At 39.9% G+C, this 14,216-nt stretch overlaps 1 protein-coding gene across 1 annotated transcript in view; it reads right to left on the bottom strand.

Moving 5' to 3' along the window:
- Nucleotides 1-517: 517 nt before the first annotated feature.
- Nucleotides 518-14,216, bottom strand: part of LOC127004271 (tRNA N6-adenosine threonylcarbamoyltransferase, mitochondrial-like) — a 28,327-nt gene continuing 14,628 nt past the window's right edge. Inside the window, exons 6-8 of the mRNA XM_050871835.1 lie at nt 11,967-12,095; nt 5,108-5,312; nt 518-875 (exon numbers count right to left, since the gene is read on the bottom strand). Coding sequence (XP_050727792.1) covers nt 688-875; nt 5,108-5,312; nt 11,967-12,095 — 522 coding nt within the window. The 3' untranslated portion in view covers nt 518-687. The remainder of the gene's footprint in view (nt 876-5,107; nt 5,313-11,966; nt 12,096-14,216) is intronic.

Here is a 14,216-nt window from a genome sequence, read left to right on the forward strand (position 1 = left end):
GTTTAGCATCATCACCATTATGATAGTCTTGTCATCATCATTATGATCACATCATCCTAACCCCATTTCCCAAAGCTGTTGCCTCTCTTTCTATCTTCTATCGATATTTCCACGCTGACTGCTCTTCTGAACTTGCTAACTGCATGCCTCCCTCCCTGCAGTCTCCGCTGCACGAACACTTTTACTCATGCTCATCCCTATACTGTCCAAACTCCTTATATAGAGTTAACCAGCATCTCTACCTTTTCATCCCTCATACTGGTAAACTCTGAACAATCTTCTTCATCTGTATTTCCTCCTGCCTCACGACTTGAACCTCTTTCAAGAGGAGGGCACACCTCTCCTCCCTGAGTTTGACCTGCTTTTGGCCGCCTCTTTCTGATTCTTTTTATGGGACAATGATACAGGCTTTTTTTTATTGGGGTTTTTTTGTGCCCTTGAGCTGCCTCCTTTGTTGTTAAAAAAAAAAAAAAAAAAAAAAGTAGGGGGTTTCATACTCATGAAAAAAGCTAAAATTACAAGAAAAAAATGACTCTTCAGAGTAAACTGACATATTATCATTCACATATGATTCCAGTAATGTTGTCCCACACCTAAATTTCTTCAATTTGAAAAACTGTTTTTTTTGGACAGAACTGCACATTATTCACTTATGTGTACTCATAAAATTCATGTGTATACTTTCAATTATTCCATCATGAATAAAAAAGATGTAAAAATACATACCAGAGTTTGGTTTTCTGTGGGAAGCAGTTCTCGAACAGAAGCATAAATCATACCCTTGTGAGTCTGTCTTACCAAATGCTTGGTGAGAGCATACTGATAGGAGGCACAGATATCCTCAACCCCAGGTATAACGCTTCCACCTTCAATTTCTGCAAAGCAGTAAAAATTGTGAAACAAGTTATTTTAACTAAGTTTTTACCAATAAATTATTTGTATTTGTAGCTATCAAGTCTGAACATGGAGCCCATCATATAATAATCACTTCTGTATCCAAAATTTATATTGTCTGAACTTTAACACTATTAAAACCATAAAACAGTACAGGTGATCCTTGAGTTACAACGGTGTTTGGGACCGACAGGCTGGTCTTAAGTCAAAATCTATATTAAAAAATTAAAATAAAATGTTGTTCAAATGTTCTGCCATGAATAGAGTGGCATTCCTGCACCTCCTACCCTCTAAATCAGACTCTGTCCTCATGAGCTTGCCTCACCCCAGCCCTGTGTTTGGTTGACCCTTTAACCATATAACATTGTGCAGCATCACAAATTTGAGCTACCAAGTTTTGCCAAGATGGTGGCATTAGCAAAATTGTTGCACTGTGGGTTGTGTTGGTGAGGGGACAGTGTAAACAAAGGACACGCTCTTAAGGTAAGAGTGATTCCTGTGGTTTCATATATACTACACTTCCCATATATATATATATATATATATATATATATATATATATATATATATATATATATATATATATATATATATATATATATATATATATATATATATATACACATTCCCATTTAGCATGAGGAATTAGGTGGATGAATGGCAGTACGATTAACTGGATTAAGTGCCTAATTGAATAAAGTAACCAATATGAAAAAAAATTATTTGGTGTACACGTGGGGTCTGACTTTTAGGGTTTGATAATTACTCAAAATAATCACTCACATTAAAAAACATCCTACGATTTGCTGAGCTCTGAAAACACGCTTGTGTGATTGGCTGGGGAGTCCACGATGGCGTCATTTTCAAGGGCTCACCAGTCAGCGTGCCTGCTGGCTGCCCAGCCAGGCAGTATCACAGCCAGCAAATCCAAATTTTCCAGGTGTGCATCACACACGGCCAAGGTCAGTTGCCAGTATCCACATCCACAACGTAAACAAAGCACTTGCCCTGTATCGACATGGCGTCGTCTGCTAAAGTAAGGGCTGTTGCGGCTTGTGCTGCCATTACCCAAGTTATGGACTTGTTGCTGCAGTTAAATGGAAGGAAGAAACAGTTGTGGGTGTGACATGCCTGTGGTTCCTCCATGCCAGTTCTCATTGTCACCACTGCACGTGTGCGGCCAACCCACCCATCTTGACTCAACCACATAAACACATGGATCGAATAACAACAAACACACACACACACACACACCAGACTCATTAGGAACCATTGCAGATGTTTCTGACAAACAGAAACGACTTCACCATATCTTGAGTGTGTTAGAACGTATTTGGTGAGTGGCTCACATGAACCAAACCTAGCTCTTGGCAAGAAGAGAGCAGTCGTGTTTAACACTGCTCTCTTCTTGCCATTGGGTATGTTTGGTTTGTATGAACCACTCACCAAATAAGTTCTAACACACTAGAAAATGGCGAAGCCATTTTTGTTCGTGAGAAACATCTGCCATGGTTCATGATGAGTCTGGTGTGTGTGTGTGTGTGTGTGTGTGTGTGTGTGTGTCTTTGTTGTTACTCAATCCACGTGTTTATGTGGTCGGAGTCTAGATGGGTGGGTCGGCCGCGCACGCGCAATGGTGACAATGAGAACTGGCATGGAGGAACCACAGACACGCCACACCCACAACAGCTTCTTCCTGCCATTTAAGCGATGCAACAAGTCCATAACTTGGGTAAGGGCAGCACAAGCCGCAGCAGCCCTTACTTTAGCAGACTACGCCATGTCGATACAGGGCAAGAGCTTTGTTTGCGTTGTGGATGTGGATACGAGCAACCGACCTTGGCTGTGTGTGACGCACACCTGGAAAAGTTGGATTTGCCGGTTGCCCAAGCTGCCGCCAATGCAGTGAGAAGAAAAAGGCCTGGTGTGACACCAGTTTACAGACAACCGACAACTCGCTCCCAGATGGGCGCACGGGCGTTGCCAGTAGCCACAACGGTTAGAGGAAAACGGGCAGTGTGGCACTGCCCCAAGGCAGCAAGGCCGCTGACCGGGTGAGCACCGGCAATGACGCCATCGGACTCCCAGCAAATCACAAGTGTGCTTTCAGAGCTCAGCCAATCGTAAGGCTTCATCTGTGGCTTTAAAACGACCTGTTCTCTCTTCCTGTTTTCTTCCTTTTTCCAAGGTACACATTTTGAGATAACAAGGGAGTAAAGGAGGGAAAAAAGTGAGCTCCAGGGGGCAGCATGAGCCAATTAAAATGGCGCCACTATAAACAGTTGCCTGTGCCATGGCGGGCTTGGGGCCGACTATCAAGCCCAGATGGATAGTCTCCCGGCACCATAGCCCACATTTAAAAAAAAAAAAAAGTTTATATCCATTAGAGAATGAAGACCGTCAGAGACTGAAGATGTGAGATATATATATATATATATATATATATATATATATATATATATATATATATATATATATATATATATATATATATATATATATATATATATATATAAAAATTATATAAATAATAAAATAAATATAAGGTCGCTACTTCGCGGATTTTCACCTATTGCGGGGGGTTCTGGAACCTAACCCCTGCAATAAACAAGGGATTACTGTATATACAGTCAAACCTCTGTTTACGAGTGCCTCAGTTAACGACCGTTTTGATTTATGAGCAAAAAAAATTCACAAAATATGCCTTGGTTTACAAGTGGTGACTTGGTAAACGAGCATCCTGTTTGTAAAGTCTTTTTTTTTTCACCATCCCACAGGTGGGGACACGGGCTATACGGAGGCCGTCGGGGTCAAACGCGTACGTTCCTCCAAGGAGGGACCACAGACCCTTGCCGGGTGACGGTTCATGAAGGGGAGAGTAGGATGCCGATTGACCATCTCTATCGGCTGACGTCAGCCTAGCCAATCAAGTCGGTCTTTCGACGAGGACTGACGTGTTTTTTTGTACAAGTAGAAGACGTGAGCGTGGGTTTCCTTTGTTCGCCAAGACGAGGGTGCTCAAAGAGGAGAACAATGGGAACAGTCTCAGTTAAGGCTGCCACCTTGAGCTAAAAAAAAAAAAAAAAAAATGCAACATCCCCTTCTTCAGTACAGAACAAATCCATATTTTAAGGAACGGGTGGCAACCCTAAAATTTCTCTAGCCTGCCATGAATGACAGCCGCTGCTAATGAAGGCAGGAGGAATGGGGGAGGGACGTTGCAACGCATATTTTACACGTATTTCAGGATGACACTTGACAAACATAATTTTATGGACTGGTTTTGTGGTTCACGGAAAAATGCACTCACTAGTTTTAAAATACTGAATTTCATCTGCTTAACCATTCAGACAGACAAATACAGAACAAATGGCATTCTGTATTTTAAATAAAGGGTGGCATGTTGGCAACCTTAGCCTCAGTGCGCGTTTTAAACTCATAAAGATAGTATCCGTGCACTCGTGTCCGATTGCATTTGTGCTTTAGTGTGCGATCTTAGTGTTTTCAGCACTACAGTGTGCATTCTTTGTGCTTTAACAATGTCCCCAAGAAAGATGGCTAAAAGGGATGGTGCTGCAAAGAAGAAAACAGGAACGGCGGATACCATGCTCGCAACAGGAACACGGTGCAAGCCTCGGCGGTTTGTATGCCCTCCCAGACGTGATTGTGACTCCCGTTTACCCTCCATCTCGGATGATACGTCAGGTTAGCTTCACGTTTGTGGTTGAACATAGTTCCAGTGCCTCGAGAATAGGGAAACTGCGGCTTCTATACTCCGGTGCAAAGCCTACACCTCAAGTGTAATATAGCAGCTGCGGTAGTCTCCGTAACAACCGTAAGACTCTGATTTTTGTTTTATATTATTTATTATTGGTATTAGTTAGTAAAATTACTTTAATTCTGGATGAAATAACATGTAAAATGATTTTTATATCAATATTTTTTGAGATATGGGATGTAATAATGGGATTTACATTAATTTCAATGGGGAAATTCATTTTGGTTTATGAGTGTTTTGGATTGTGAGTAAAATTCCGGAACGAATTAAACTCGTAAACCGAGGTATGACTGTATGTATATATATATATATATATATATATATATATATATATATATATATATATATATATATATATATATATATATATATATATATATATATATATATATATATATATATATATATATAAAACCCAAAATAACTGTCATTTACCATACTTCTTTTCTAGCACTTTTATGAGTTTCAAAAGAGAATTTTTCAGACCAGAAAAACTAAAGGTACAGTCTCTATATTTCCACATTGGTGTTGGAAATTCAAAGGCATGTGGATCACCCCTTGCTGCTAGGTGTTCAATTGCCTGTCCACCAGACATTGCTGCACACTCAGGGATGTTACGTAATTTAAGTCGCCTTGCACCCTGAAAAGAAAACTCAAATAAGCACGATAAAACTTTATCTTCCATATGTTTAGAAAAAATTTCATGGCATTTTCTATTTAAAGATTGAAGACACAAAGCAGGCATTCATTTCTGATTGCCATTTATAGGTATGGGAAGTCATTCAGCAAACAATCTTTGCTTTCACTTAAAAACAGTATAGTAAAACCTAGCAATTTCCTCACAAGAATTTAGGAGGTGCCAGATAAGCAGAAATTCTGGATACTTGGGGTATACTTCAGTTCCCCTTGTAATTTCATGCAGCCAAACATGTTTACATAGGTGCTGTACACTCAGGTATGCATCTCCTGACTAGGATGAATTGGGGATGAACCATACATGAGGACGTAACGTAGAGACACTCCCATGGTCACATTTATTGGTTTAGAATGGTCTCCCTCCAATAAATATTAAGGAAAACAGGTGCACACAGCTGAGACATGGCAGTGTTGGCAGGGGATGCTTGGCTAAATTTTGAGATGTTTTTCTTTTTTTACAATTTTCGATGTAATATTTCACTGCCAATTAATGACCTCGTGTGTCCATGAATACACCAAGAGTGTGCTGATAAGGCACAGAATACTGGGATATGTCTAGATGTGATGAAATAAAGTGATGAAAGTGAACTCCAATGTCACAGGATGACATGACAGTGACACCTACACGAGTAGCAATTTCATTCATTTACTCATGATCCTTTAGGGTGTTTAACCAGTATGTACTTGAAAATCATCTGTTTTTTGCATTTTTTGCATCTTTTAGGGGTTATAAACATTATTGGCACTAACCCTGATCCTTGTAGCACTCCACTTGTGACCTTTTTCCAGTCCGATTTTTCATCTTTCAACAAAGTTCTTCTCATTTCTCTGTTTGCCAGGAAATTTTTCATCCATTCTCTTATTTTTCTCCCTACTTCTCCTCTATGTTCTAGTTTCCACAGCAATCATTTATGTGAAACTTTATCGAAAGCCTTTTTAGGTAAAAAAAAATATGCAGTCTGCCCTCCCGTCTCTCCCCTGTACTATATTTATTACTCTTGAATAAAAACATATTATATTTGTGACACAGGATTTACGTTGTCTGAATCCAATTGACTTTCATTTATTATCTTCTCTCTTTCCAGATAGTCTACTCACTGTCTTTTAATTATCTTCTCACACAGTTTTGCACATTACACTTATAAGGGGAAACAGTCTATAGTTCAGAGGCTGTTTATTTCTGCTCTTATATAATGGGACCACATGTGCCCTCTTCCATTGCACTAGGACTTCTTCAGTCTTAATCAAACAACTTATAATGCAATGAGTTGGTTCTAGCAACTGTTCACTGCACTCTTTCAGTACTTGGCCTGATATTTCATCTGAACCCATTGCCTTCTTGCCATCTAGTGATTTCAATAGCCCCAGTATCTCTTCTTTATCCACTTTTATGTTTTCCATTCTTTTGACATGTCTCTCCTATCTCTCTCTTCAAATTCTGTCCCTTGTGTAAATACTTTCTGAAAGTTTTCATTTAATGTTTCACAGATTTCCTTTGTATTCTCATAGACTTAGTCACCCACTTTGATCATATTCACAGCTTCTGGTTTTTTTCTAATTTATATCTATAAAAAAGTTTTGGGTCCTCCTCACATTTTTCTATTATATTCCTTTCATACTTTCCTTCTTCTTCTCTCCTCACTTTGGTGTAATCATTACTAGCTTGTCTAAAGCTTTCCCTATTTATGGCAATCCTTCTCCTTTTTAATTTTCTCCATCCTTATCTTTCTTCTTTGATTCTAGACATCTTGTATTAATCCACTTATATTCCTTCTTTCTTTATCACATAGTAGGGAGCCCACTTTACTACACCTTCATTGTAAGTTTTAAGGAAGTAGTCATATTTTTGTTGTACTTTTTTCTGCTTTTTCATTTCTGACCAATATATACTTCCAAAATGCCCTGGCCACCCTGAGTCTCTCGAGGCTCTCTGACAAGCACCAGGACGCCCTCAGAAAATTCGGAATCTCCTTGCTTCACCATCCTCGCCACCTCCTGCCACCCGACGCGCCTCCTCCCACCCGCTTCACCAGACACCACAACAAACTCAACCCCTTCAGAGCGCCGCGAACCAACCGTTACAAACGTACCGCAGTGCCTGCGATGGTGCGGATGATAAACAATGCCCAGTGACAGTCATACCCAAAGGGCCACGGTGGAGATTAGCACCTCGCCGCTACCCTTCAAAGTGCCCCCTTCACACCACCCTCCCTCTCCCTTATGTCTCTATTTTTAGCTCTCCCAAACCAGCCCCCACCCTCTCCCTCCCTCTAGTGTAGCCTATTTACTATTAGTTTTTTGTATTTTTAATTTGTATATTTTCAGCCTAACGGCTGCCTTACATTAATAAACCTATTATTATTATTATTATTATTATTATTATTACACACACACACACACACACACACACACACACACACACACCGGACGTGGTATTAACAAGAGGAATACACTTGAAGGATGAATTAAGGTACGGATGCCCTCTGGGCAAAAGTGACCATGTAATCACAGAGATAGAAATGGAGGAGGAAGGAAGTGAAGAGGATGAGTCATATAAAAGAAACAGGTTAAACTATAGGAAGGCAGATGTGGAAAATCTTAGGAAATATTATGGAGAGCTGGACTGGGATGAGCTAATGGGAACAAGTAAAGTGCAAGAAAAGTATGATATTTTCATGGAGGCATATAAAACAGGGGTTAAGAAGTTTGTACCAGGATACAAACCTAAAGAAAAGGGTAAAAAGGACTAGTTTAATGCAAGGTGTGCTAAGGCAAAAGAAAAAAAAGAGACAAAGCATGGAAAAGATTAAAAAGAAATAAAAACCAAAGGAATAAAGAAGATTTTAAGGTAGCGAGAAATGAATATGTGAAAATAAGGAAGGAAGAAGAAAAGGGATATGAAAAGGATATTGTGGAAAAGTGCAAGGAACAACCTAAACTGTTTTATAGATTCAGAAATGGAAAGATTAAACCAAGAGAAACAATTGAAAGACTGAGCGATGGTAATATGACAATCGATGAACCTAAAGACATGGCGGAGTTATTAAACAAAAAGTTCAAGCAAGTTTTTACTAATGAATCAATATTTAATGAGCCACAAGAAAACAAGATAAATGTTCATATGGAAGAAGTTACAGTAAATAAAGAGGAGATATATGAGTTGTTGGGGGAGCTGGAAGAGAGGAAAGCTGTAGGACCGGATGGAGTCTCAGGGTATATATTGAATGAATGCAGAAATGAGCTGGTTAGACCGATATATGACATCATTAACCTCTTCACTACGAGCTGTCAAATCGCGCGCCCTTCCCATATCCGAGTACTATACCATACCTGAATAAAACACACTGGCTGAAATGGCCTTGGACCATGACGCGTCCTTTCGGATATACGAGGAGAGACTTAATTATACTGCGTCATCGGATGCAAGGGGTTAAATGCTCAATAACAACTGGCACAGTGCCTAAGGAGTGGCGGAGGGCTGAAGTGGTCCCCATATACAAAAGTGGAAGGAAGGAAGAACCCCTGAACTACAGACCTGTATCATTGACCAGTGTAGTATGTAAAATATGTGAGAAAGTGATAAAGAAACAATGGATGCAATTTCTAGAGGAGCAAAATCTAATCACAAGTAAACAGTATGGATTTAGAAAAGGGCACTCATGTGTGACAAACTTACTGAGCTTTTACTCAAGAGTGACAGATAAAATACAGGAAAGGGACGGATGGGTTGATTTTTTTTTTTTTTTTTTTTTTTTTTTTTTTTTTTACGTGTACGCCTATAGCGCCGGTAGGCTTTTCTTGAGGGGCCTAGATGGTAGTCGGCCCCACCCCGTCACGGCGCAGGCACGTGTTTAAAGTGGCACCATCTTCTCTTGGATTGTGTCTACCTAGACCTGAAGAAGGCATTTGACAAAGTTCCACATACAAGACTGCTATGGAAACTAAAATATAAAGGAGGATTGAAAGGGGAAATGAAGAACTGGATGGAAAGCTTCCTAAGGGGAAGAGAGATGAGAACAGTGGTTAAGGACATAAAATCGGAATGGAGAACTGTAGAGAGTGGAGTGCCTCAGGGATTGGTATTGGCACCAATATTTTTCTTAGGGAGTAAATAGTTATATGAGCCTGTTTGCAGACGATGCAAAGCTGCTAAGACATATAAGAAACAGTAAAGACTGTGAAATTCTGCAAGAAGACCTAAACAAGATTTGGAAGTGGAGTATGGAATGGGAGATGAAATTCAATGTGAAGAAATGTCATGTTATGGAAATGGGAAAAAGTGAAGGAAGACCAAAATGGACATATAAAATGGGAGATGGTGAAACATTAAAGAAAGTACACAAAGAGAGATATCTGGGAGTAATAATGCAAGATAACAAACAGCCAGAGTCATGTTAATCGGATATTCGGTGATACGTATAACATGGTGAGAAATATAGGAATAGCATTCCACTACATGGATAAGGATATGATGAAAAAATTAATTACCACTATGATCAGACCAAAGTTGGAATATGCAGAGGCAGTGTGGTCTCCCCATAAGAAGAAACACAAAGAAACTAGAAAGAATACAAAGGATGGCAACAAAAATGGCTTCAGAGCTGGAGGGATTGACATACGAGGAAAGACTAAAGGAAATGGACTTACCAACACTAGAACAAAGAAGAGAAAGGGGAGACCTAATACAAATCTACAAATTAATGATCAAAATGGAAGAAGTAGACAACGAGGAGTTACTACTAAAAGAAGAAATTACCACCAGGAACACAAGAGGACATAGTAAAAAATTGAGGAAGGGAAGATGCTTGAGAGACAAAAAAATATAGCTTCCCGCAAAGAAATATAAAGGTTTGGAACAGACTAAGTGAGGATGTAGTATCGGCGAGGAGCGTGCAAAGCTTTAAGGAAAAGTTGGATAAATGTAGATACGGAGACGGGACCACACGAGCGTAAAGCCCAGGCCCTGTAAAACTACAACTAGGTAAATACAAATGGAGAAATTGCACAAAGTGATGGGAAGGTTCCACCACATACAGATGTTGTGTGTTGCTCAGGGTTGCCAGGTCCGCGGTTAACCTGCCCAATTGAGCAAGTAAACCTACTGTTGCATCGACATCTTGACCGTAAAAACATCTGCCCGCCACCACCGCGGGTTTTGGACAACTTTTGGGATGGGATTGGGCAGAAACCCAGTCCACGACCTGGCAACTCTGGTGCTGCTATGCATTAGTTTGTTGTCAGATGTCATCACAGTAACATCTTCACTCGTTACTCATTGTGATTACCGCATGTTGTGTGCTTTGTGGTGTAATGATAATGATGAAAATGTCAAAAGGGCTTGCATGTTCTGAAATCTGAAAAAATCCGAAATACACAACACTCTCGGTCCCAGGGATTTCAGATAAAGGATTCTCAACCTGTGTGTGTGTGTGTGTATATATATATATATATATATATATATATATATATATATATATATATATATAGATATATATATATATATATATATATATATATATATATATATATATGATGACTGGTCCGTGTCAACATATATGGCCACAGGGTGCACAGCCCTTAGCACAGCAGGTGAGAAGCAGTGTTGCCAATGTCAGAGCATCTCCTTTTCTGGTGTTTTTAGTTCCTGACGCATTTTATTAATTTTCAAGCCTCTTTCACTTCACTGCATCTGGATTTAGCTGTCACTAAGTTTATTAATATGTTTACAATATAACAGGAGACTCTTATTATGCCAGAGATGTGGAGAAGATGAGTATGAATGTCATTTTCAACATATAATACCATTGTCATTGTCACTAGAGACTGATATCAAACTAATGACAGTAAACACATGGTGATGGTGCATATTCAACATGAGGGGCTAGACTAACGACTAAAAAGATTCAAGGTCGCACAGTCCTCAGGGGCTTGTGGGAGCAATGTGAAAGATGTGCTTCCAATAGGTGTACGGCAGTCCCCTACACATGTCACCTGAGAGGCATACAGAAGCTTACAGGTCAATGAACAAAAGAAAGGGCGTGCGATAGAACAAAGCCCAGCTGAACACCACTACTGATGGGTTTGGGGAAGAATAGTAACCATCTACCACAGCAGACAGATTAACCTGAAAGAAAACTGGATATTAAAGTACAGAGGGATAGAATCTATAAGAGGATAGTTTAAAAAGCAAAGATTTGTGCTAGACTGTCAAAAGCTTTTGAGATGTCTACAGCTACAGCAAAAGTTTCACTGAAACCGATAAGAGAGGATGAACAGGAGTCAGTTTGGAAAGCATGATCACCAGTAGAATGTCCCTTGCAGACTCCATACTTGTGATCAGAAAGGTCAGAAGTGGATAACCAACTTAACCCGAAACACTATTGTTGCTGTCAGACCACACCACAATCCTCTCTCAATCCAGTCACAATGGTTTTCCTGCTTCTACCCCAGTCATAGAAATCACACTGCCCTAAACCAATCATAATGCAAACATAGCCATGACTTTTCACCATGCTAGCTCTTTATTCCCAAGGACAAGCTTTAATTTTGTATACCTATTAATACTTAAAGTATCAATTCAAAAATAATGTGTGGCAACCTTGTCAAGGGCTTCTCCTGGAGCATCATCAATGGTCTGGCCGATAATGGACCACCGGTCTACTGTATGTGCCACCACCAATAGGCTGTGGCCACCGGAAACCAGCAGGACGAGAAAGGGAAACTCCACCTGATAAAATATATAGAATTTAGTAACATATAAATACATAACAATTCTTACTGTTTGTGATATCCACACCCACTACCATCATCATCGGCTTATTGCATTTAGTGCAATTCCTGACCTTAATATGTGTAATCATCCCCTCTTTCATAACATCAAACCTGTTCCCCAGCAACAGACACATTTAGTCTATCTCCTGAAGTGAGTGGTTTTTAGCCTTGCCTGAGATCAACCCCTGTAGGTAGGTCCAGTGAGTCCAGCACCCCATTCATATGATTACTGACAGTGATACACAGTTTCCCATTTTTATAGGGATTAAAAAAAGTAATATATTGATCAACACATTCCATTCTAAAAGACAATGGATATAAAGGGAGAATACAGAACATGAAGGAATACACTGAAATAATGATACACAAAAGCACTACTGGTACATGAGTGGGATGAAATAGAAGAAAAACAGTAGTAGTAGTAGTCGTAGTAGTAGCAGTAGAAGTAGTAGTGGTGGGGGTGGGGGTGGGGTAGTAGTAGTAGTAGTAGTAGTAGTAGTAGTAGTAGTAGTAGTAGTAGTAGTATAGTAGTGCCACTCTTAAATGAGGGCAAGGGTGCAGTCAAGGCAGAGCAAAACCTGTGTCCAACCCTGCCACGCCTCCCAAACCCACGATGCTCTCTCTCTCTCTCTCTCTCTCTCTCTCTCTCTCTCTCTCTCGCTCTCTCGCTCTCTCTCTCAGATATATATATATATATATATATATATATATATATATATATATATATATATATATATATATATATATATGATAAGATGGCACCACTATAAACACTCGCCTGCGCCAGAATGGGCTGGGCCGACCATCAGGACCCACCGGAAAGAAGCCTTGGACCGACCATCAGGATCCACCGGGAAGAAGCCTACCGGCGCAATAGGCCGCAATGTAAAAAAAAAAAAAAAATACAGTACCCTCTCGAGTTTCGCACTTGCTTCATTCCGAAGGTATAGCGCTAAACTCGAGGACCGCGAAACTCGAGGTATTGAAATACATGAAAAAGCGCTTGTTGGTTCTGGCCCGTGGAAAAATTACTTTTTTTCCGACTTGACTCCCTGTTGTCACAATTTTTTTTGACTTTCCTCTCTTGTTATCTCAAAATACATACCTTGGTAATGGGCAGAAAATGGGAAGTGAGAACGGGACCCGTATCCTCGTCAACTATTAATACTAAACTTGGTATTAACTCTCAACTTTGGTATTAACTTCACTCTCAAAGTGTATCCTCACCAACTGTTAGCCTAATACCTACTATTAACTTCAGTATTATCTTGGGAGTGCTGGCGAGGACTTCTAAACACTTAATAGTAAAGTTAATAGTGAATCCCAGACCCAGACCCATATCAACATGGCCGCCAGACTTCCTTCCCCAGCCCGCCTCCGCACTTTAGAATTCGATAGGACTCTTTGGAACTGTATAACGATGGTGAACTTGTCAAGAGACACACATACACATATATCATTTCTTTCTCATTATTTTTGTTATTTTCTTTTAGAATGGATTGTTACTGTCAAGTACAAATGCACGCAAGACACACTTATGTTATTACACAATAATAACACTGAAGGTCAAATAAGACACCGTATCACATCCGACCTACATCCTAAAAACAATCGTACAATATCCGGGATGAAAAAACTCGTATACTGGTTAAAGCGAGCCAGGACGCAGTATGCGCCTCCTCGGATATGGTACAGGGCACGCAAGGACACAGTATACGCACCCTCGTGTTGAAGTGGTTAACATTGTATGGGAGCAATTGTACCTCTGGTTAAGAAAATAAAACATCCTTAAGTGAAAACCACGTCTCATATCTTACAAACAAAATCATGGCTAAGCATCATGAATGTCTTTCATGTCAACCTACCTTAAGTGGCAGAAGAATACCTACATGCTGCCCAGATCTTCAATCAACCTTAACTTCAACGACTTTGTTCAAATGGAGCATCGGGGGGCAGCATGAGCCAAGCAGGAGTCATACATCACAGCATAAAATTCACCTGTACCACTAATGGGTTAGGGTCACCCAAGGCCCCTCAAGATAGCCTAAAGACATTATCGGCAAAAACAAATTTAAAA

Source organism: Eriocheir sinensis, chromosome 27, assembly GCF_024679095.1.
Source record: "Eriocheir sinensis breed Jianghai 21 chromosome 27, ASM2467909v1, whole genome shotgun sequence".
Lineage (NCBI taxonomy): Eukaryota > Metazoa > Arthropoda > Malacostraca > Decapoda > Varunidae > Eriocheir > Eriocheir sinensis.